At 43.6% G+C, this 25,149-nt stretch overlaps 1 protein-coding gene across 2 annotated transcripts in view; it reads right to left on the reverse strand.

Annotated features, from left to right (window-relative positions):
• Pmfbp1 (polyamine modulated factor 1 binding protein 1) overlaps positions 1-24,580 on the reverse strand; it is a 43,221-nt gene extending 18,641 nt beyond the window's left edge. Inside the window, exons 1-7 of one of the 2 annotated variants that reach the window (XM_028768738.1) lie at positions 24,500-24,580; positions 23,661-23,721; positions 18,407-18,562; positions 10,591-10,839; positions 7,530-7,751; positions 909-1,079; positions 242-352 (exon numbers count right to left, since the gene is read on the reverse strand). In XM_028768738.1, the coding sequence (XP_028624571.1) occupies positions 242-352; positions 909-1,079; positions 7,530-7,751; positions 10,591-10,839; positions 18,407-18,562; positions 23,661-23,711 (960 nt within the window). In that variant the 5' untranslated portion in view covers positions 23,712-23,721; positions 24,500-24,580. Of the gene's footprint in view, positions 1-241; positions 353-908; positions 1,080-7,529; positions 7,752-10,590; positions 10,840-18,406; positions 18,563-23,660; positions 23,722-24,176; positions 24,303-24,499 lie in introns of those variants that run through there. The other variant, XM_028768739.1, reaches the window with a different exon arrangement.
• Positions 24,581-25,149: the final 569 nt, after the last annotated feature.

The following is a 25,149-nucleotide window of genomic DNA, read 5'->3' on the forward strand; positions in this document are numbered from 1 at the left end:
CTATTATGCCGGGATGAAACCTTAGAAGTGGATTAGAAGGTGGGTGAGTTCTACAGTCTATCTAACGTTGACACTGTCTTTGGGCTGGAGTACGTTATCCACAGTATCATTTTGGCAGGGCTGGCCAAGATAACACAAATACAGAAATACATACTATCAAAATAAAAAAAAAAATCAACCAGAGAAACCCAGAAGCAATCTCCCTCAAGTCTAATCCCACGGAGAAGCAAAGGAACCCCACCTTTGTGATGTCTTCACAGTCTTCTGAGGAGGTAGGGGGATGCCTGTGGGTGGCTGTGTAGGAAGCAAATTCAGCTTGTAATTTGATCAAAGCCTCCTCACGCTCCAGAACCTGTAAGAGGTCGCAGGCCAGTCAGGGTGAGCGATCAGTAACGCACACACACTTGGTTTTGCAGTGGGCTCTTCCCTGTGGCATAGATTAGTGGCATAACCACAAACATAACTACACAGTGCCTTTCCTGTGGGCTTGGGATAGAGAGGGAATTACACTGTCAGTGGCCTCACTTTGGATCCTTTCTGAACTTCCATGCTTCATAAGGTCTGCTTTAGGAAGAAGGCTTAGGGAAGGCTATGGGAAACACATCTAATTTACCAGTGGCCAAGAGCGATGGCTAAGGAAGTTTCTTGTGGAGTGGGTGAAAGTATAAATACTTCAAGGAAAATTAAGGAACACAAAATTTGTGTTCCCTGTATCTCTTTAGAATATTGAATTGAATACAGTAGGACACATGCCACACCCCCCCAAAAATATGATCACGAGGCAGGGTCAAATTTATGTGACATTTGAGGAGTCTTGGCTAAAGAGATTAGGTGACTCTCTCCCTTCTCCCTTCCTCACGGCTCTACGGGGAGTCTGGTAGGACAGTGTTGCAAAATGAGGCTTGTACCAAAGAGTTGCTGCAGGCCAGTTTATTCCGAAGCTCCTGGATTAGGTCATCCTGCTCAGAAACCTTTTGCCAGACTTCAGACAGTCGCTTCAGGGTCTCCTGATGCTCCTGAATCATGCACGGGGAAGTGTAGATTCGAACCTTCGAGTGGTCGCCTTTGTTCTCAGAGTCCTGGGACATTTAAAAACAATGAATGGGCTTTGTTTGGAATTTTCAAGTTAACTTCCGAGTCTTACTAGATGTTGCAGGGTATTTGATCATACTGTGAACCCAAAGATTGTGCTATTTACTGAAAAAAAATCCTATGTTTCTAGTGTTCTTAGCACACACTTTTAATTCCTCTGGCTGGAATACAGACAGGTCCTTAGGGCAAACCCATCCCAAACAATGCAGGTATAGTTTGTAGAAGGAAACACCTGTGCTTGAAAGTGATGTCTAGTTGAGAGGCAGAAAAAGTGATGAATCAGAAAGATGAATAGGATATTCCTAACTCTCACATGGAGAGAGGGGAAAGGGATGCTACTTGAGGGGTCAGTGCAGAGACGGGGAGGAAGGAAAGAGGCAGTTTTACAAGGAGAGTTGTAGAGAGACAGGTCGCAGAGCAAGAACAAGCTAAACACTAGAGAAGACAGAATGAGAAGGAGCTAGAAAATCAGAACAGATTTCCAAAGTTAGTATCTGGTCAAGCAGAGCAATTCAGGACAGGCCGAGAGAGAGGGAAAAAAAAAAAAAACCAGATTGAATCAGTCAGCTGGGAGAGGAGTTTGAGCCAGATCAGCTGAATTGAACCAGCCAGAGATCGGAAAGAACTAGGAATGGGTGAGATTATTCAGCAGCAAATCTCAGAGGCTGAGAAAACATTCTAGGCCTAGGCAAGATTGTATGGAGGCTAGAAGCTTCCAGACCTAGGCCTAGGTTAGCAGACTGAGGTAGTAAGCCTCAGAGACAATTACTACAGGAGAATAAAAGTTCTGGTTACAAGTAGACTCAAGTCCTAAAAGTATATGTTTACCTTTGGTTAGAAGAATGTCCTTATCAAAAGAAAAAAATATCAACCAGTGCAGACTCAAGATGAAAGTCCACAGCAGTCTTTAAGAGCATGCATCTGTGTCTTCTGTGACTCAGGTCCCTCCCCTGTGACACTCTGTGTTACCAATGTTTTTGGTAGCGGTGAGTCAATGTTCCAGGCATATCTGGATAGTTTGCTTTTACAGATGAGTGTTGCTGCACACTGTTTTAATGATGTGCTCACGTGACAATCTGTTGAGGATACTTTCCATACTGTTATTTGTAGATCTGTTGTATTCTCTGCCCCCTCTCTTTGTGTGCATGTGTGCATGCATGCAGATACATGCATGTGTATGCTCATGTGTGTGGAGACCAGAGGTCACTACTGGGTGTCTTCCTCAATCAATCCCTGATTTATTTTCTGAGACAGAATTTCCTCCTGAACCTGCAACTCACTGATTTGGCTGGACTGGTTGGCCAGCAAGCCCCAGGGATTCTCCTGTCTCTTTCTTGGATGCTAGATTACAAGAATACTTTCAAGGTTGACTTTTTTTACTCGACTCCTGAGACTCAAACCTGAGTCAGCATGCTTGCAGGTTAAGGACTTTACTGAGCCATCTCCTCCAAGTCTATCTTATTCTTTTTTTTTTTTTAAAAAAAAGATTTATTTATTTTATGTATATGAGTACACTGTTGCTGTCTTCAGACACACCAGAAGAGGGCATCAGATCCCCATTACAGATGGTTGTGAGCTACCATGTGGTTGCTGGGAATTGAACTCAGGACCTCTGGAAGAGCAGTCAATGCTCTTAACCACTGAGCCATCTCTGCAGCCCAGCCTATCTTATTCTTAAATTACTTTCAAATTACATAAACATTGTATCTGTCTTCTCTCTACACCGAGACCTTGTCGGCAAGTGTGTGTTTCTCTTTGTCTCCCCCTCTAGTACTGTACCCTCTCCAGTTTTCAGAGAGGACAGAAAGTACACATCCTCCTAGAACTTTTATCCCTGGGCTGACATGATAAATGAATCTATAGGATAACGGGTTGTGTTGGATTTGTAAGATGTGACAATGGATTTTGAAACTTAAGATGTCTTAGAGATTTACTCATGGTACGTGGGCTTCCGTTCTGTGCTGTTTTTCAATTGCTTTAAAATGCATTTAGCCAGTTTCTTGTTGATGGGCACATGGGCTATTGGTAGTTCTTTTCTAAAACAAAAGTGAACTGAATACTTTTGCGCATCAGTCTTTGAGTACCTTTTGGCAAGTACTAAACTCTTAGAATTGGGACTGTAGTCTGAGGCCCAAACTGAAATAGATATTATATAACTGTCCCTCGAGAAGGCTAGAACAGTGGAGACTCTCATCAATAGGACTGTTTGCCAGGATGTTTTTTAGTGTGTGTGTGTGTGTTTGTGTGTTTGTGTGTGTGTGTGAACATGCATGCAAGTGTCTGTGGTGGCCAAAGGAAAACTTGAGGGGTCACCTTTAGGAACGCTTCCCACCTCCTTTGAGACAGGGCTTCATTGGTTAGAGTGACTGGTCAGTGAACCACAGGGATCTTCCCATCTCTGATTTCCCAAGCTGGGATTGCAAGCTAGTGCCACCACATTCAGCCTTTTTACATGGGATCTGAGGGATCGAACTCAGGTCCTTGTGTTTGCAAGGCAGGTGCTTTCCTCACTGAGCCACCTCCTCAGCTCCACTATATCTAAAAAGTTTCCTTAGACAGCTGAAATCATGCATGAAGTTCATTAGTCATCTAGTAACGGGGAAACCGAGGCACATAGCTAAAAATAGCTCAGAGTTCTAGAGTGGATGGCAGGCCTCGTCTCCCTAACTCCCAAAGCACTCTAATTTCAGGGAAAGTTGGAAATAGTTCCTGTTCACTGGGCGTGAAAGCTGCCCCTGAGCAAGCTGAAGAAAGGTCAGCCAGGAACCCAGAATTGATCACACATGACGCTCACATAAATAATTTAGCATACAGGAGGCAAAGGGTTGGAAAACATAATAGAGAACAGAAGACACAGCAAGAAAATCCCTATGGGTTCTAATATCATCTCCATACTATAGAATAAAAATGGAAATTGAGTTAAGTCATAAAAGAAAAATTCTTGAGTATAGATCATTGGGTGAAAAGTAGAGTTAAGCTTGTGATAAAGATGAGACGAAAACATCTTTAGACTGTCCTGTCCCCCGGGTCCAGGGGAAAGAGATGACCTCTGACCTCTGAAACACAGGATAGAGATTGGCATCACCTGCTGGGCTTTGGTCCTTGAGCAGCACAAAGTGGCTCAGCAAGGCTTTCAGAGACCCCCCCCCCACAGGGAAGACGATTTGGTTAGTTTGTACATCCAGCTGACTAGCATTCGAGATTATGTCCAAACAATCTTTGGACAGACAGGACAATGTTGAAAAAGCTTGCCACTCACAACCATTTTTGGAAGAATTGAGAAGAAATTATTATAGGAAAAAGGAAAGTCTGAGAATGTGGGTTGGGTAGAGACCCCGATAGGCACAAGGATGAGCAAACACTGGCGTCATTTGTCATCTTAAAGAAACAGCCGTTTCCTCTGAGACGTGAGCTGTTGTAAAGCCTTAGAAAAGTGCTGAAAGCTCCTCACTCATCTTAGGATCACAGATGTCAGAGACGAGAGCACGAGGGGCCGGGGTCATAGCTCAGGTGGGAAGCTTTGCCTATGTGCCAGGCCCTGGGTTTAATTCCCAGCCCCCCAAAAAATAAATAAATAAAGGTAGACAGATAGATAGTTATATTGATAGATATTTTAAACTGTCAAACTAATCTTCTTTAAATTTAATTAAAAAAATGTTTTAAAAGTGACATCACAATCAAGTAGAATTTATCCCACAAACACAGGATTATTCTATATATGGAAATTTATTAACACGAGGACATAATTATCCATTTCGTTAAAGGACAGGTCTAGCCAAAGCTGGCCTTAAATTTCCTTTGTATCCCTGGCTGGCCTTGAATTTACAATTTCCCTGCCCCAACCTCTCCAGTGCTGGGATTATAAGGATGTGCCCTCATGTCTGGCAGTGACATAAACAGTCATACCTTCAGCTTGAGAAAAGCTTGCTAGCAAAAGACTGAGACCATGCTTAGTGGTGAGCTCTAGAAGGAAGGTGTTCTGGAAGGCGGCTCAGTCCAATGAGAGCAAGCGAAAGCTAGTAAACCCCGCCTCCTTCCTCTCTCTTTTTGAGACAGTCTCACTATATAGTCCTGGCTGTCCCGGAACTCACTATATAGACCAGGCTGGCTTCTGACTCACAGAGGAGATTCACCTGCCTCTGCCTCCAAAGTGCTGGATTAAAGGAGTGTGCTACCACACCCGGCTTGAGTAAAATTTGAAGATAAAAGTGAAGTTTAGAAAAAAAAAATCCATGATGCTCAGTTGCAAATCTAGCAAGTAAGCTTGGTAAGGTGTCTGGTAAGAGATAAATTCTTCTATATACCCATAATCATTCTTTTTTTTTAAGTATGTATGTGTGTTTAGCCTGCATGGGTATCTGTGCACCTTTGTGTGCAGTTCCTGATGAGGACAGAAGAGGGCATAAGATCCCTGGAAATGAAGTCAGAGACAGTTGCAAGTGGAGGGAATCGAATCGGGGTCCTCTGCAAGAGCAGCTGGCATTAGTGGTCCTAACTGCGGACCCACCTCTTCAGCCCCATAACTCTTAAGATTACATATACAGAGAAGTTCCTCTTCAGGCTGGACATAGTAGCACTATGTAGCATATTCAGTCAGCACTCAGAGGCAGGAAGATCTCTGTGAGTTCAAGACCATCCTGTTATAGATAGAAGATTCCCGGCTAGCCAGGACTGCATAGTGAGATCCTATCTCAAAGCAAGCAAGCAAGCAAGCAAGCAAGCAAGCAAGCAAGCAACCAAACAAACAAAACCTCCTATTCATAAAACCAGGCCTATAAAGGAAAGTGTAAGCCCTTAATGAAAGCAAATGAATAAAATCACAACACATTATGCTTCCCAGGGCTCGCTAATCTCCCACAGTGATATATAATGTGAGCGTTAGGCAGCGTATGTGTGAATTTCATCAAGAAGTCAAAATGCTTGAGAAAAGTTTGAAGTACACAGTGAAGGAGGAGGGGCTACAAGGTACTGTCAACAGGCTGTCAGTCATAGACCCTGAGAAGCTCTGCCACAGGCAGGAGGAAGGTAAATAAGAGAGAGGCCTGAGAACCTTGTGTACCTCAGCATGGTTCCTGCAAGTGGACGCTTCAATTAGTGGGGGAGGGTTGGGATGTTCAGCAAATGGTTCGGGGACCCCAGGAGAGTCACTTACATAAGTGTAAAATTAAAGCCACGTCTCATTTCCTATGCACATATGGACTGAAAACTAAAGACATAAAATTGAAAACTTACAAAACTAATAAAAAAGAACACTTTTTATGATCTTAGGCGTCGAGGAGACCTTCCAAAGCAAGATGTAAAGCTTGACTCTATAAGGGTGTGTGTGAAGGGGTTCAACTCCACAGATGTTTAAAGCGTGCACATGGTAAAAATGTCCTTAATAAAACCAAGTGAAATGCTATGGGCATTGGGGAAATACTTGCAACATAGCAAAGAATTTTTATTATAGATAATAAGAAGCTCCCATAAGCCAATACAAAAGGATTAAAACTACTAATTCAGTGGAAGCCAGATCCCTTTGGTAGTGAAAAGCTTCCTAGGGATTCTCGTCAGCTGTTGCAAGGGCTGCTGTTAGCTGCAGGCCATGTAAGGGCCTTTCCTGGCCCTTGAAGAAAACTGCTTTGCCCAAGTCACAGAGGGGCAGCCCACACTCAGTAGTTGATAACTTGCAGGTGGCAAGGTGACCTTTTCCTCAACTCCAGCTCTGGGACTTCCTGCAGCTCCCTGTCTCTCTTTGGAGTAGGCCAAGGCCTTTGGGACACTGCAGGGCAGCTTCCCTCTCTGTGTAACTTAGCTTTGCTCCTCTTTCTCCTGCAGGCTAATGCCAAGATCTCTGTCTACAAACACTTGCATGCAAATCTACCTGGGCCTTTTCCTGGAGAACCCAACTGACTTCTATTAGGATTAAAAAATAAATAAAAATTGCATTGAAAGTTCCTTGCCCCACTCTTCAGTTTAACACACTTAGAAGGATCAGAAAAATATATAAAGCTTCTTTTACTTACTGCTGGTAAAAGTATTGAATGGTAGAACCATTTTGGTTTACACGGCAATCACTCAAAATGCGCACATCCTTTGATGTAGCAGTCCCGGTAATCACGACTCTCTCTTTCCTCTCTCTCTCTCTCACCCACCCGTTTCTGAGATGGGGTGGGTCTTATGAAGCTGCTTTGAACTCATTGTGTCCTGCTAGGGGTTGAACCCAGGGTTTCAGGGATGCTAGGCAAAAACTCTAACCAGCTGAGTGCTGTTCCCCCTCCCACAACCCCCAAACACCTGGTTAAAAATCTGAATGCGACAAAATTGTATGGCGGGTGGAACTCCTTTGGCGGGAGGTTCAAGTCTTGGGTGGAAGAGACTAGGACCTGTAGAGGGAACCACCCGAGAAATGTTTGCCTGCTGGAGCTCCTGGCTAAGGGGCGTGGCTTAAGTCCTACCTGACCAATGAGTCCGCTGAGCTCCCCCTCCAGCATCTTCACTTGGCACTCCAGTAACTCTATGTTGCTCAGGGAAGTCTGGTACTTGTCCCTGTAGAGGTTTAGGCTCCTTTCTAAGGAGAGAATCTTGTCCCCCGCCAAGGCAAGCTGCTCTTGAGCCAGTTGGAGTCTCTCCCCAATGCTCTTACTATGATTTCCCATCTCCTCCTCGTAGAGAATGACCTGTTAGTGTAGGAGGGGAAGCACACTGCAGCCATGCAAACAGCCAGCACGGAGAAGACCACGAGAGCCCGTACTGAGCAGGTCTCAACTAGAAGCCTAAATGAACAGCATTTAAGTACGGTGCAGGTCTGAAGGCCCCGGTTCAGGGTCGGACTGTGAACGACTAAGTACTAAACAGGATGTCTTACTTAATATCTTCTCTCGTTCTCTCTGAATAAACACCTGATGCTTAACAGGAATGGGTTTGAGCCATTCCCTTTACTGAAAGGCCTTTCCTAGGCACTCTCTAGGGATCTCATTTGGAAAGCATGGAGTCCCACATGGACACAGTTTCATGTCAGCAAGTTCCAAAGAGAGAGATGGGGCCATGATCTGAAATTCCTCTGAGATTTGTGCGATTCTTATGCAAATGATTTTTTTCTAATCTGTCATCCCCTGACAGGAATCTCTAGGATGCTCACACTGGGTGCGGTACGTATAGGAGACAGAGCCTCACCTCTTTCATGGTGTTGAGGGGACTAGATCTTAAATTAGCAAATGATCGTACGTGGCTGAGCGCGCTAAACTGCTTGCCACGTTATATGCGTTCGAAGAGTCAAGGGGAGCATCATCATGGAAGGCTTCCGGTTGCTTCAAACTGTCCAACTCTCGACAGAAATCGGCCCATTAATTAAGCTGGCTAAACAAACTGCTTCATATCTGAGATTCCTCTCAAGAAAGGATCATTTAGTTTAAGGTATCTCTTAGGGCAAAAGGAGAGGGGCATTTGATAGTCACGTATCATAGCAGGAAGAGTTGGTCCTATTCACATTTCTATCGCGCTATTTTTAAACATGTCTGTGAGCATGCATGCACATAAGCATGCATCTATATGCAGTGTGTATATAGAAACAGCTCTGTTGGCGTCTTTTTACATGGGTCTGAGGATCCCTGTAGATAGCGAGCTCTGAGAACTCACTATTGTTTTGCACACAGCCCATTCCAAGTCTAAGAACGTTTGGCTGCTCGCTCTTTCAACCAGAGGGGGAAGATAGGTGAGATGTGTTAGTGAGTGAATGCCCCCAGGAGCGAATACCAGGAGTGGTATTGGATTGGAAAGTTCACTCTGAGGAAGGTTCCACAATACCTTCCAGAGATTTCCCAGGGCTTGAACCCTCATTTGTCTAGAGCAAGTAATCCACTCCGTTCGGGATTTGCCCTTCTTGACCACACCCCCCTCCTGCTTCTTAGAATCACTTCCTAGACTCGGTACATGACTGTGCTCATAGGTTCACCTTAGGGTCTGCTGTTGGCAGAACCCAGCCTTGGATGTGGGTGTGATGCTTCTGTGTTAATGGCATCGAGAGAGGTTGGCAGAATGTTTAGAATAAATTTTGCAGTGCTTTATCAGATTGAGGCCTGGCAGTGACCACTGCCAGAATCTTTCTTCCTAGCAGCTGAACATTTATTTGATTTAGACTGGGGGCCATAATATGTCTCCTTAAAAATGGCATTTCTTGGCTTCCTAGGGACTAGCTGTAGTCATGTGGAGTGTGTGTGTCTGTATGTGTGTGTGTGTGTGTGTGTCTGTGTATGTGTGTGTAACTTTTGGCAAGTGCCCTTAAGAGGAAGGTGTGTACTTTCTTCCCATCTTCCCTTTCACTTGGGTTATTTGGAATAAGGATGTGATTGCTAGAGCCACCTCAGGTGACTGAGGGAATGGATGTCTTGGGAGGATGTGGTGACAGAACTAAAAGACAGACTTCAGGTCTGTGGTGATATGTGTGCAGTTGTCACAACGGCAACAGGTCACCCATCTCTGACTATTGGTAATAGCTCTTTCTGGTCCTTGTTGCTAAGTAGCATCCCAGCTAACTTGAGGGTTCCTTTATCTAAGCCTGAGACTGGCTTAGGGTGTAGAGAACAGCCAGTCTGAACCTTAAGAGCCTTATTAAACCACAGCTGAAGCTCACAGACTTTCCCCAAATGGCATTTTGTGGGATTAGCTTTCTTCCTTCCCCTCCCAGTTATTTCTAGCAAACTCATTCTAGGCTACACTATGCCCTTTAAAGAATGTTCTATACTCCCTCAAAAGCCTGCTTTAAAGTCCTTGGAGTTAGTCTTTCAGCAAAAACACTGTCTAAAACACTCCTCAGAGATTTTGTTAAGCCTGAAAGAAGCAACTGTCAGGGGAAGCCACACCTGAGTCCTGCCTGCCCTATTACATAGAACCACAGTGCTAAGGCTGGCTGCGTCCTTCTTGCTAAACCCATCTGAGTTCTGTGGGTCTTTGGAATTTACTTGGGATTTCATAGGGATGCTGTTCTTTGCTTTAAAAAAAAAAACATTGCCCTGGAGCATCAATATAAGTGAATGTCCAGATGCACTAAGGCTCTACAACTCCAGCCCAAAGAAACAAAATGGTACTCAGTAACCACTTAGAACCAGCGCTGGACCAGAGGCTGGACGTCTTATCGTCTATGCAGCTGACTTTCCTAAAAATACTTGATTTAATGGGCCTTTTGTTCTTTCCCCCCACCCCCTGAGAGACCTGGAGTCTCTTGTATTTTAACAGCCATAACAATATGGAGAGGACAGCCTCTCATGCCACACATGTGTGTACACAAACCCTATACCCCACACCTCATACACATTAACGCTGTTTATCTCAACCAAGTCATGCCAGTCCATTTCGTTTCCCTTTGCTAACCTTGAGACCGGTCATGAAGTAAAGAGAGAAGGCTCTTAAGCCCACACAAGGTGGTGCAAAGCCCTCCCTCCCTTTGAAATGTTAGGCAGTGCCTGTGTGCTGGACATACAAGGGCAACCTGGGACACATCAAAGGTTAATCTCATGATACCTCGCCTTCCTTAAGTTTGCAGTGATGATGGAGAACAAGAAGGTCGGAAGTCTGCTTTTCTAGGATGGACTGGTACTGCAGGAGAGAGCAGTAGGAAGCCTGCAGCTCCTGGGTGCGGAACTCCAGTTCCTGCTGAAGGGTCAGCAGCTTCTTCTTCAGTTGCTGGAGTTGCCTGAGATGATACTGCTTATTGGACCTGAAGTCCATTTGTTTGTCTGTGAATACTAATGTCTGAGGTTGCTTCTTGTTCTGTAGCACAGACAGGATATAGAGAAGAAGGTTAGAAGGCCGCAGAGAACACAGCCACTCTTTGGCTTTGATGTTTTCATCCACAGAGAAATTTCTAAACATTTTACTACATCCCCCGAGCACTCTGTCCCTTCCTATTCCTCTTCTGCAAGAAGGAATCTGAAGAAGACAAGACAGTTCTTTTAAAAATCCTGTTATTGCCGGGCAGTGGTGGCGCACGCCTTTAATCCCAGCACTTGGGAGGCAGAGGCAGGCGGATTTCTGAGTTTGAGGCCAGCCTGGTCTACAGAGTGAGTTCCAGGACAGCCAGGGCTATACAGAGAAACCCTGTCTCGAAAAAACAACAACAAAAAAATCCTGTCATTGATAAGCAGTTGTGCTATATTTATAGAATTATGAGAGTGGTCTGTGGAGATGACTTAGTGAAGTGCCTGCTGTATCAGCATAAAGACCTGAGGTCAAACCTCTGAAAGCCAGGTAAAAGGCAAGTATTGCCACCAGGGTCTGTAGTGATAGCATTGGTTAGTGAGAAGGGAGTAGGGACGGGTGGGGATAGGCAGGTTGCCCAATCAGTGAGCTCTGAATTCAGTGAAGACTCAAGAGATAAAGGAATAGTGGAAGACGTCTCATGTGGCTTCTTCATGTATATAGATATATGTACACATGCATTCTACATTCACACACACACACGCATGGCACACACACACACATATGTGCCTGTGTGCAAGACAGACAGGCACACGAGAGAAACTAGAGAACAGTAGTGTGCTTTGTGGGCAAAAGTACCACAGAGCAGAGTGAAGCAGACAGGGGGATGGGACAGGTAGAGTAGAGTGGAGGTTATCATTTCAGAATAAAAGTTTCTTATGAAAAAGTTTATAGAGAAGGTGGGATGAGTTCACACGGGAAGGAGGCAGGATGAGAACAATAGATTCAAGTAGCTGGAATGTTCCAGAGACAGATAACTGCAAGTCTGTAAGACAAGGCGCAAAACCGCCTGGTGGGATCCGAGATGCCTGGGGAAGCTCCAGCCACTGTGCATGTTACGAAGCAGAGATCATAAAGGCAGGAAATCGGTGCCAGGGGAGGTGAGAAAAACGACACCAGGTCCTGTAGGGTAAGGAGGCCACTATGAAGTCCCCAGCTTCTTTCAAGAGGTGATAGTCCACTTGAAAGTACTGTGAAGGGAATTCCATGATCTTTTGTGGAGTTTACCATGGCATGTTCTGCTGAAAGTCAACTGGAAGAAAGCAAAGAGTGGAGAAGTCGATGGATTCTAGATATATTTTGAAAACAGAGCCGGTGGAATTCCCTGCTGGGTTAGATGTTAGACTGTGGAGGAATCATGGCCATCCAAGACAGAGTGATTTTAATGGGTTAGCTGGAGTCACTGGAGAGATGGAGTTTTAATGAAACTTAGCTGAGATCCTAAGGAAAGAAAGCTTTAGTGAGAAGGGCGGTGTAGCAGAGGGAAGGTACAGCCCAGCTCAGAACCAGAAGGGTAGATGCTGACTGTGTGAAGCCTGTCTCACCCACAGGCTTCAGAGTTGAGAAGATGAACAAGAAATGGACCACCACAGAGATATTCAGCTGAGAGGGAGTGATCACTTGGACCAAGAAACTCATGAATGCAGCTGCAGAGAAGGCGATGAGACTTCTCGCCAAACAAAGATGAAATTTGTATTTACAGCATGCAGCCGTGACTGTCTATAGCCATATCAAACACTGAATTGTTCTCAGTCTTCCCAAGCTAGGAGTGTTGCTGGTCTCACAGCTCTTCTGTAAATGAGGCTTGGAGAAGAGACAGTTTGGCATGCATGTTTATGCACAAAGGTGTATGTGACTCTCTGTGTCTGTCTGTCTATCTCTGTGTGCATACCTTTGCACACAGAATACAAATGTATGTACAAGGAAGTCTCCAAGAACCCAAATCCTCTTGTTTACATGGCTAGAGGGACTTTGGAAGCTATGCAGGGGTAGATGACAGGGGGTTGGGGGTAGTTCTTGCAGCTAAATACTTAAAGTGGACTGAGTTAAAAGGAGGTGTGAACATTTTGGGTTAGGGTTGATTTTGAGGGACTTGCTTCAGTGAAGAGAATATCCCCAAGTTCCCTGTTATTTTTGCTCTTATTTTTTCCTCCCTCTTGGCAGTTTGAAGGTCAAGGGTTAGGACCTTGGATCTAGTATGTAACAGATTTGGGTCTGCTTGTCCGCTGCTGGACATGGAAGGCCCCAGCTGAAAATCAGCTGCCATCTCCTAATGCCTATTTGTTCATTACATCTCCTTTTTTCTTATGTCTCCACCTGCTCTTCCTTGTCCAAAAGAATGAGACAAACATTCTTTGAGAGAGGCAAAATTGTATTTCAGGCTTTTCCTCCCTGTACCTGGGAATGCCAGGAGAATTCAGAATTGCTCGTTGGCTTTGAAGCTTCCTGTGGGTATAGAATGTCTTCCCCTGAATTCTGTGTACAAAGCTCTACACTCTGGCAGCAATCCTAATGAGCTCTGAGTCACTTTTCCTCCACAGGCCACATGGAAGTTTTCTGGATTTTACTTTAGTTCCGGTAATTCAATGGACCAGCCAGATAATGGGGGTGTTTTGAGCTCTTGCTGTCCATAGTAAACATAGCACTTGGACTAATATATCTGATGAGGAAGGTCCAAGAACTGCTTAAATCCACAGAGAGGCTGAGATTTTATGGGATGGGAATTTTAGACATTTATACATTAAGAGATACCTATGGGTTTGGAGAAACCAAATTTTAAAGACTATGAGAAATGTCTAAAATTTAGTTCAGACCTACTAAATGTCTACTTATTTGTCCTTATATATTTAAAAATTCACTCTTAACTCTCGATAAGTGTGAAATAATACATGATAGGCTAAATTCATATCTTACTTATTTGTGTGCAAAAGGACAGATTCAGAAAGTCAACCCTACACTTTTTATTGTATGTGTGTGCACAAACAGGAGGGTGTGCATACATGTGGGGCCAGAGGTTGATGTTAGGCGTCTTCCTTAGTTAATTGTTCTGAAACAAGATCTCTTACTGGATTCAGAGCTTGTTGTTTTGATTAAGCTAGCTTTGAGTTCCAAGAATTTGCCATCTCCTCCTGACCCCAGGTGTTAGGCTCACAGATGTGTGCCACCACACCTAGCTGTAAGATGGGTGCTGGGATAAGAATTCAGGTCCCCATGCTAGTACTTTACCCATGGAACCATATCCCCTAGTCCTAGTCTTTTTAAAAGTTTTTTTTTTTCTAGTGAAGATACAGATATTATAGTCTTCCTTGATTTTTGAGATCTAGAAAAAAAAAAAAACAAGTGAGTTTGAAGTGCTCTTCTAGAAGTCATACCAGCTCTTTAGGTGACTGTCCAGCATTGGATGTGACGCTTGAGGCCATCTGGTCTACCAGATTTCTCAGCTAGATTTACACTCTTGTATCAGCCACACACAAAGCTGGAGATCTCTGGCTGCTCAGAGAAACCATTTCCATATTTAGTCAACCTTTCAGTCCCACTGTGGTCCAAGTGATTATAGCTGTTGTTCCTTCCTTGCCTACGAGGCCACTTGATCACAGAAGGAAATTAATTGGCCTGGCATGATTCTTTTTTTTTTTTAAAGTCACATTTGTTACCACCCAATACTTTGTGCTTTGGAAGTAGCTGCTAATTGATTGATGTGAAGTTCTGTATTTTCCCTGATACTGAAGTGAAGCTGACAGGTCTATAATTACCAGGATTGTCCTTTCTTCCTTTTTAAAAAGATGAGCACTTCATTTACCCTTTTTTTTCAGTCTACAGGGACTTTCTTTATCCTCTTGAGTTCTCAAAAATTATCACTAGCAGCTATGTAATAATACCTGCCAATTCCTTAAGCACTCTGAGAAGAATATCATCAGGCCCTGCTGATTTGCCTAGAGCTGGCTTTTCAAAATATCTTTTAACCCTTTATTCTCTCTTCAGCTTGCACGCTCTGCTGTCAAGGTTGGCATTGTTCCAATAATGGTGTCTCTGATGCTTTTCTTTACCCATTCAAGAACTTAGTTTCTCTGTCTTTTCCCCAGTCACTGCCATGAACTTCTTTTCCAGTCTTTGAGGTGTTGAGTGAGCTATTCCCTTGGAGAACCGGGTTAGCCTTCTCTATCAGTAGTGAAGGTTGTCTGTCACTTCCTATGTCATCCATAAACTATGTGTACTTTTCTTGTTGAAGGTAGAAGAGCTGTGTGTGCAAGCGACAGGCATTTTGTTAAAATGAATGATTGTGGTTTAGACATTCTTCTCAGCAGATCTCTGCTTACATAGGATCCATTTTTTAAAAAAGTCCATTTGGAATGATTTTTCTATTCACAGACAAATTCCAAACATAGAACAATTTTCCCATGGATCCTCCTTTGCACTTCCCCAGTCCTAACTTCATATGCAACCAAACTAAGAAATCAACCCTGGTCGGGTGTTAGGAATGAAACTAGATACCATTTTTTGAATATCGTGTATTTTTCCATTAGTTTTTATTTTCTGTTCTAGGATCCAATTCAGGACCACACATTGGAGTGAGCAAATTCATTAAAATTGCCTTCATTACGGATGACTCAAAATGATATCTCACGATAATGCTCACCAGGCTTCTGCTAATCTTTAGTCAACTAATTAGCTTCACTTGAAAGGATAACGTTTGATTTTATATCTTTTAATGCTAAAAATGGTGCCCTCCATACATCTTCAAAAATAGTTCAACAATAGGTGTTCCAGTACATTGGAATGGATAAATTGCTATTAAGGGCTTTCTTTTTCTGATTATTACTTATGTGGTCTCAGCTTGTGTGTACATGTGACATGTATGTTTCTGAGTATGCATGTCTGTGTGCATTTGTGTGGAGGCTACCAGTTGGTATCAAGCATCTTTCTCAGTTGCTGTCCATCTTATGTTTTAAGAAATGGTCTTTCAGTAACATGCAGCAGTTCCTCTTCAGTTTGACTGGCTGGCTGGCAAGGCTCAAAGATCCCCAAGTGCTGAGATTATAGGGCATGACCTGCCACAACATTTTCTAGGAGTACTTTTGATTTGCCGCATCTCCTAGAAGTTCTGAGGATTCAAACTAAGGCCCTTGTGCATCAGAGACTTTACCTACTGAGTCATTTCTCTAGCTTCTGACTTGTTTTTAGAGATGTGTCTTGCTGCATGACTCAGGCTAGCCTATAACTTGCTACATAGGCCATGATAGTCTGAAGCTGGTAATCTCCCTACCTCAAGCTTCCTAGTTCTGGGATTTCAGGTGTGGACTACACCAGTCTTTGATCATAATGTTATTTTAATACCTCTATTGTACGTTCTTTTCTTTCACTTTGAGTCACTATGACTAGGTTGATGGGGCGTAAGGTATGAATTAAAGAAAATGCTCAGTCTTATGGTCAGGCATGTACCCCAAGGACAGTACCTAAAGGGTGAAGTGCCCGTAAGTTCTGCACCCTGGCTACCCTACTTTCAAATAAATCATCATCTTAAAATGATTTTATTTTAAATTGTTAATTGTGTATACTTGTGTATCTGAGTGTGGGTTTGTGCGGATGAATGCAGTAAACATGGTGGTCAGAAGAAGGCGTCAGATATCTTGGAGCTGGAATTCTGAGAAGTTGCTTGCTGCCTAGTACTGGGAATCAACTTCAGTCTTGGGTCGTTTGCCAACAGTGGTGTGCTTTTAATGGCTGAGTCAATTCCCTAGCTCCAGAACTGTATTCTTGTTGCCACAATCTGCTTGTTTCTGGGTTTTGAAGTCTATATATTCTTTGATTTACAGGGTTATGCACTTTCTCTTCCACCACCAGTCTCTCTCCTGTTTCTTTTATTATACATAACATCTGATAGAATATTTTAGTTTTCTTCCTTAAATGTGGTCCTCAATCATGACCTCCTGCCTATTTCCCCAGCTCCTCATCAGAATTAGTCAAAATTCCAGAAAGCCTGGTGTTTCTCCTTTGTCAACATAGTACATTTCCCATGGAAGGCAGGTCTTAACAGGGTTTTGAGAAGAGCAGAGGTCTGAGTGTAATTGTGTATTTGTATGCATAGTCTGCAATTTACATTTTGTGGCTAAGTGCTAGGGAAAAAAAAAAAAGAGAGAGAGCTTGTTTTAAAGCTTGTCTCAAGCTGTTAGACCTTCTCCTAGGCAATTAGAATAATAAAATGCAATTTAATGCCTTTCTCCCTCTAAGTTGCCAGATACATTTATAAACCACATGGCTTTCTCTGACTGGGGCGATAAGTAAACTCGCGATAGCTCTAGTGGAAATATCCTAAAATGTTAATATTTAGAAAGAAATTATGATCATCCTCCCGAGATTGATTTAGGGAAACCAGTGGATTTCCACCCCCACCCCCCTTTGTGACTTCCTGAGGAAGGGGTGGCGAGGCCAGTAAGTGAGGTGAAATTGTTTCATTGATAGGCTATGTAGGCAGCTGCCAAGAATAATGTGAGGTTTCTATTGTCAAGTGACGAGTCCTGGAAGCACTGACACAGGGTGGAGAGCCCAGGTCCTTAAGCCCCAGAACGTGTGGCTACCTACATAGAAGCTGAAGGTCTAACCCAGGGATCCAGCAAGTGCCTGTGTGACCACTAACTTCTTCACATTTACATCCAACCCAGTTTGTAAACAGAAAAGGTGACCACATCTGGTCTCCAATTTGTGTCAACAAATTTAAAGACTGGTGCAAACACTTCCGGTTTAGAGATCCATAAGAGAAAGAGAACCGGAGGTCAAAGTGAAATTGCTCAGTTGGTGAACTGCCTAGACTTCTTGGTTAGTCAGTCTTGAGAAAGATAGCCACGCTGTGAGGTCTGCCCTTTCCACACTCGAATAGGGTTACCAAGAGAGACCCTCTCGCTTGGGCTGTGAAATCAGGCCCTGTGCCAAGAACTTTAAGCAGGTGCTGTTTATAGAAAACCCAGACAAGTTAGGGACTGAGACAATGAAGGGAGGGATGTAGACCAAGCTGGTTAAGACTGGTCCACTGGGCTCAGTCCCATTGAGGAATTCTGGGAGAGAGCCAGCTTTGAGTTGACTTGGACTAAAGGGAAAAAGATATGGTTATTTGGTCAACTTTTCCCTATTTGTTATTGGTTGAGGACTCTCTGGCACATTAGCCTATTGAATGACTGGATTCCAGGCTCCAGAAGGACAGCAGCAAGGTACAGACAGGTAGGGCATTAGGAGCTCCTCTTACACGGAGATGCCTCAGAGCAGGTGCAGTGGCTCTCTCATTGCCATGGCTAATGTGGACGATTGTCTGAGACCCATCCTAGTATTTTCCAGATGAGCTAAATCCAGATAAAGAAAAGGGATACTATTCAGTATCTCGATAATATTGGAAATAGCTAAATTGAAAAAATCCCAAAGATAGGAATAGTTAGTTTCTTCTATACTGGAGTATGTGTGGTATATTTGGTTCTTTTGATGCATGCTCAGTTAGTACTCTGAGTGGCTCACAGTGGAACATCCCCTCATTCCCTTCAGAAGTGACAGCAGTCAAGGGAGCAGAGACAGGCAATGCTGTCCAGTGCCTTACGTGGTTGGTTTTCAGCATGGCTTCCTCCACACAGAGCTGGTTCTCTTGCAAGGTCTTCCCCTGTCTCTTGCAGACATCGTGGAGATTCTTGATGTCCAGCTGCAGGCTCAAGAGCTTGCTGTTCAGGTTGCTGACTTCTCTGTCTCTCTCCCCAGCCTAGGCAGCCAGAAAAACAAAAGCATCAATTATGAACGATCAAGAAAACGCTTGCTTTCCTTCACTTAACGGGTTGACAGGGAGCTGAATTCGCTGGAAATTTGTTTATTGAGCCTGGGCTGTTATTACTCATCTTGGGTAACATTTACACAGGATCCATTTGTGAGGTGTCTTAGAGCCTTGCATTATTCAGACAATTACTTATTTATATTAATTAATCTTCACCACACTGCTCTGGGTGCATCAGACAATTCCCCTGTTTTTCATGAGGAAGTCAGTGCTTAGAATGATTCCAGGCACCCAGAGAACTGTCTATAAATATTAATGGTTCTGCCACTGATGAAATAAACATATCGAGATGTCAAATGAACTTGTCAGGACTACAGTGAATTAGTGATAGAGTTGACGAGGGATTCTGAGATCTCTTAACTTTCTCTTTATCTATTAACCAACCCCCCTCTTGCCTATAAACCTAATGCTTTTCTTTAATGGTGTTCACCAATGGAAGCAAAAGAGAAAGCCCTGGCCTGATCAGTAGGATCTCCTTGTCTTTGATTAGGAGTTAGAGGGGTTAGCTAATTGTTGCTAGGTCAGAATGGAAAGGAGTGATTGAGATCAAAACGGATTGTATAGAGAGTAGCAACTTGGGTGGGGAGGGGTTGGGTACAAAGCAATGGCGGATGTGTGGGCTCTCCATCCAGTGTGGGTAGTGAGAATGTGAGAAGAATTCAGTGGGGGAAGCACTCTGGGGGGGCTCTGCAGGGCTTCCTTCCTAGCTCTGTACTGCTCTCTGTCACATTCCTGAGGAAAGATGGAAGAAAGAGAAAAACTCCCAGGCAAACCAGCGAACCAGCTCACACAAAGGTCTCTGGCTGATGATGTTAGCCTGATCCTACTGGAGATGGCAGAGTATAATTACATCCCAGAGCTGATCTTGATTAGTGGGAATGAAAGCTGAGCTCCATACCAGTGATGTTACTGGCCAAACACTACACCATGCCACTGAGCTCCCAAGCACTTCCAACCTTCTATTTTTAGAGGTGAAGTGTCCTTGGTGGCCTTAAAGCAACTGCTTTAAAAGGAAACCAGGGAAGGACACACAGTAATGGGGCAGAGATCTGAGCCACCTTTCCAAAGTCTCGTAACTTAGAAGAGCTAGGGCTTACGTTCCTTTTCATCGAGGAACCAGGGTTCTGCCGACCTACCACACTGACTTGGCTTCTGAAATACATGAGCCACACGACACACATTCCCATGGAACTGGAGACCTGAGGTGGACATAGTAAATCAGGCATACTATGGACATGCCATCTAACAGACCTCTGAACAGGCCAAGGTGGGCCAGAGGACGGTGTGGGAACCGGAACCACAATGTCAGAGTACCGGGAATCCACATGGTTCCCAGAAGCACTGCTGTCTCAGCTGATTCAATTCATTTCCATTTAATACCTGCAGGTTTTTTTTCTTCTTCCCACTTTACAGTTTAATTAGGTTAACGGCATGGCTCTGTCATTAAAAGGATTTCATTATCTCAAAACTCTCCCTCCTCCTTTTTAGCTCTTGCTCCTCACTCCTCACTTTCAGAAAAATAACAGTGGATGTCAACTGCCCCAAGCATGTAATTACCATTAAGACAATTACTGGGGACTCTCTTAAGAGAATACGTGTAGAGTGGTTTAAAAAAAAAAATCTTGGCATGTAGTCACTGTTTTCTAACTTGAAAACAAAATCCATGATCCCAACAGGGAGCAGCTGTTTCACTGTGGAGTACTTTCAGTTTCTTTTCTAATGGTTGAAGTCCGAGGGATGGCTGTGGAATCTCGGGGGTGGGGTGGGGTGGGAACTGCATGATCAGGATGCTACAGAATCATTTGTATGATCTGTGAGGTAGACGGCAATGCTATGCTTGTCTTACAGGAGAGTCTGAGATTGCTGTGCATGCCAGTCTCGATGCTGAGCTTGTCTTGAGTTGAGGACCATATTCCCTGGTTGTTCTGAAGGAGACATGCCTGCTGAGGGCTCATGGTCACAAGCCAGTGAGACACAGCTTGGCCTTTCTTGAGTCAACAGTTGAATGCACTCTCTCCGAAGTGAAAATATCTTTCTCTCTCCAGGTTGGGCTCCCACTGAATAGAAAGCCTAATGTCACCCCATCCTCCTCTACCATCAAGACTTCAGGGCCAGGCCTTCAGCATCATCTAATTTAGATATTTAGGAACAGCTTGGAGTCTCTGAGGAAATGTCTTCATTCATAAAACAAGAGGGCCAGGATAAATCATCTTCTGTGGAAGGTTCTCTAAACCAGTTGAATAACAAATGTGTTTTGCTAGATGTCAGATGAAATTTGCCTCTAAAATAAAAATGTGACCATTCATTCCCAAACAGCAAATCATCACAGTTCCGAGGTATCAGAGCAAGAGTGAAGGCTCACGAGCAGCAGTGAGCACCTCCCCAGCATCCATTTTTAATGCAGTTAGTTGTAAGAGGAAGCCGTGCTCAGAAACTCAAGAAAGGTGAGTTTTCATGGGGTCCTAATAAATCTAATTTCTTTCTAATACCTTGCTCAAGACATTAGCTGTGAACTATTTATAATCCTATGTACTTTATAGAGAATGAATTCCAGGCAAAGCCTTCAGAGTATCAATATGCATTAGGTATAGATGTGAGCCGACATTTCATCAATCATAGCTCTGTAACCAGTACTAGAGGTAGGAGATGAACCAAGGGCTTTAATGTTGACCCTTGGGTACCGTTGGATAGCATCCTGGATCTCAAGTTGTTAGTGATGGCTGAAATAGCAAACCACTGCAGCTAGGTGAAGTTTCATTTCCATAAGCTGTGGGTTCAGATACCCGGTTTTACTGATACAAGACTCAAACCCGCACAGACTTACATGACATTGGCCAAGCTACCCACCTATAGGCAAAGTAGTGAGTGTTAATACTGCAGTTGCTTCCATGATCATGGTAATTATTGGAAATTCAGTTATTTAATGACAGTTAATTCTGTATTGATTAAATGAGCTTTTTCTTAATTGTTATGCCTTGTCAAGCATATATTTCAAGCGGGGAAGACATTTTTCCCTGACAAATAGTTTCCCGTATATTCCCAGGGAGAGCTGTGTCAAACTTAGGCTCATGACTCAGCAGCCCTTGGAGAGCTAAGAACATCTAGGATTCAAAATGGTAGCATTCTCAGGCTTTAGGAACCTGAAGGAGGCTTGGAAAAATTGTGGAGTTGCAGTTCCTAAGGTAACTTTATAGTCAAATGGTAAACCAGTTAACTGTCTCTGGGAAATCATTTGTCCAAGGACAAAGGTCAATCTTCAACAAATGATGAAAAACCACTTTTAACCATCACCAATACTACAGCCATCAGACAGATACCATCAGTTCATGGTGAGAGTTATATTTTAGGATGCAGAAAGCTTGGACTGGTGAGGTTATGACTCTGGCTGCTGAGCCTCAGCTGAGTTTGAGATCAGGGACCCACATAGTGGAAGTTGTTTTCTGATCTCCACCTTGCCCCTCTAAATAGGTTATCAGAAAGGCAGCTAATGTTGCTTCAAAAATTTTTTACATTTTACTTGTAATAATTGAGTTTACAGTTATCTATAGCAATCCCAAATGTGAACACTGATCTTGCTGACTTGGGACTGAAGTCCCAGGTTCACTGTGATAGAAACGCTACAGTTTTTGCATTACTTTAGATGGAAATGAATGGAAAGCCATTCAAGGTTTTGCCATGTGAGCACAAATTTTAGAAACAGCTCTACTCACATAACAAAGACTATGGACATGTTACAGTTCTGGATCCAGTGACACTAGCACGCTGGGCAAGTAGGTACTTTAAGACACACGAGGTCACCGGGAAGTGGTGGCGCACACCTTTAATCCCAGCACTTGGGAGGCAGAGGCAGGCAGATTTCTGAGTTCGAGGCCAGCCTGGTCTACAGAGTGAGTTCCAGGACAGCCAGGGCTACACAGAGAAACCCTGTCTCGAAAAACCAAAAAAAAAAAAAAAAAAAAAATAGACACACGTGGTCTGTGGTAGATACTGGCTACCTGTGGAATGTTGATGCTTTTTGTTGGCACTTCATATCACTTCTCCCATCATGTCCTGAGGGGGCTACTCTGCTAGAAGGTAGGGTCCAGGAGAATAGGGATCTCTATGTTGTTTACTTCTTGAACCTTCAAAACAGTGCCTGGCACATTGGAGGTGTTCCAAAGACATATGTTAAATGAAAAAAAAACAAACAAACCAAAAAAACAGTAGCCTAGAAAATGTATACCAGGCCCTTGTTCCCAAGTAGGACTAGCAGCAAGTCCCATATGGCAATAGTAACACGGCAGGAAAGCAGCAGAAATGTTGGTTTTAGAAGCAACTTCCTTCTTGGTGGAAGCATGTGCCATGTGAGACATCTTTACACTTATCCCAATGGACTTTTTCCATCCTATGGGGAACAGTTAAGGAATATATACACAGAATCTGGCCAACACTTTATTATACAAAGCAGAAAACTCCATTTTACAGATCCCTGCCAGATAAAGTGAAATGTTGGCAATAACAGGAAATGTCTGGGGCTGGAGGGATGGCTCAGTGGTTAAGAGCGGTGGCTGCTCTTCCAGAGGTCCTGAGTTCAATTCTCAGCAACCACATGGTGGCTCACAACCATCTTTAAGGAGATCTGATGCCCTCTTCTGGCTTGCAAATATATATGCAGCATTGTGCTCACATTAAATAAATAAAAAAAATATATGCACATATACACATACACATACACAATGTCCATTAGGTGCCTTTTGCACACAGCACCTGATAATCTACCTAGCAAGCATGTGAAATACGTGTTCATCATCTCTATTCTTCCTGAGGAGGCTCAGGGAGAGTGGGCAACATGGTCTGAGTCACTCTGCTGTTAAATGTGGACCCCAGAGCTTCTGAGACTCGAACCGGGGCTCTTAAATCTATGTTCTGATGTCGCTCTCCCCATGGTGTTTCGTGATGCTTATACCTGGAACTTGGAAGCATGGAGCTTGGAAGCAATCCCCTTCAAAAAAGATTCACCTTCACGTGAGCAGGCAGTTGGGAGCCTTACCTCATCTTTCAGTCCCTTGGCAGTTTGCAAATCTCCTTTAAGCTTTAGCATTTTTGTAAACCTGAAAAAGTCCAAGTGTTAAAGATGGAAAAAGCATAAATGATTCCATCCCTTCAAAGGATTTTTTTTCCCAGTTGGATCTATGCCCTTGGCAGGGGAGTTGGAAAAATCTCCTAAACTGTTAACAATACCCTGACTTTCCTACCCATCTGTATTTTCACATGGGTTAAAACCTCTGTGAGGGAGGCAGGGCCATAGTTTTACATCTTTCCCAGAAAACCACTATGTGGTAGACCAAAAAGTTCCTGAATTCACTGTTCTAGGGAAGAAAAAGGGCTGAGCTGAACTTTCTTTCTAGATGTCCATAGGTCAGACCTAGTTTTTTTATGGACCACACAGGATGTATATGACCTGTTCCCATAGTAACTCAGGGGCTGGGTGGGGGCAAGAAATACTAATATCCCCAGCACCTAGGGACGGAAGGAAACTTAGGCCCGGAGAGGTTAAGTAGCTTACCTAAGGTCACAAAGATTTTCTTACTACTCCATGAAGCTTGCCCACTCATTTTACCACAACGACTACAAAATGCCCAATGATAGGACTTGTTTTTGAAGAACAGCTTGCCATGGCAGGGATTATAAAGTTAGAAATCTTGTGAAGTGATGAGAATTATCTCGATTAAAAAGCTTCCAGTGAAACCAAAGATGGCCACACATGTACTGGTGTGTAAGTACAGGATGATGCGGTTGAGGTCACAATGCACTGGACTTCTCCTAAAATAATCTCACTCATTATGTTCTTAACTATGGGGCTGGAGGGAATTTTCCACAAGCACTTACCTGCAGAATGGTTCCAAGAATGAGGAGCCACCAAATACTCATTCTTTGTAATAAGCTACATCCCCCATCCCTAATATAAGCCAAGAAGAAAGAAAGGCTATGAGGTGTGGAACTTGGAATGTTTTATGGAGCTGCATTCTGGTTTTCTGCATTCTGGGTCCTCTTACATCTTCGTGCACAGAGATGCATCATGGGAATGATGACATCGCTCCATCTTACCTGGTAAGGCTAGGTTGGGTGATTTCACACCAACAGACCCCAACTCTCAATGGCTTAAAACAAGAAGGGTTGCTTTTTGCACGGGCTACCTGTGCTTTGTGAGTCGTGTGGCGCTCTGTCCCACATTGTCCTTACTCGGCTCCTTATTTTCCTCAGTTAGTGGAACCCCTATTATCTAGTACGTGGTCTGTTGCCATGACGGCAGACAGGTAACATGGTGAAGTACACATTGGTTCTTATATAAAGTGGAAGTGGAGCACTTTACTTCTGTTCACTGGTCTAAACAAATTACATAACCACACCTAACTTCCTTTGATCTCCAAAAGGGATATTAGCAAACATCACAAATAATTTCCACACTAGGCAAGCCAAAAAAAGGTTAAAACCATGTGAATCATGTCCCATCGGAAGGCCTCATCTCTCTGAGTCTT

The sequence above is a fragment of the Grammomys surdaster genome, unplaced genomic scaffold (genome assembly GCF_004785775.1).
Source record: "Grammomys surdaster isolate TR1022 unplaced genomic scaffold, NIH_TR_1.0 187, whole genome shotgun sequence".
NCBI lineage: Eukaryota > Metazoa > Chordata > Mammalia > Rodentia > Muridae > Grammomys > Grammomys surdaster.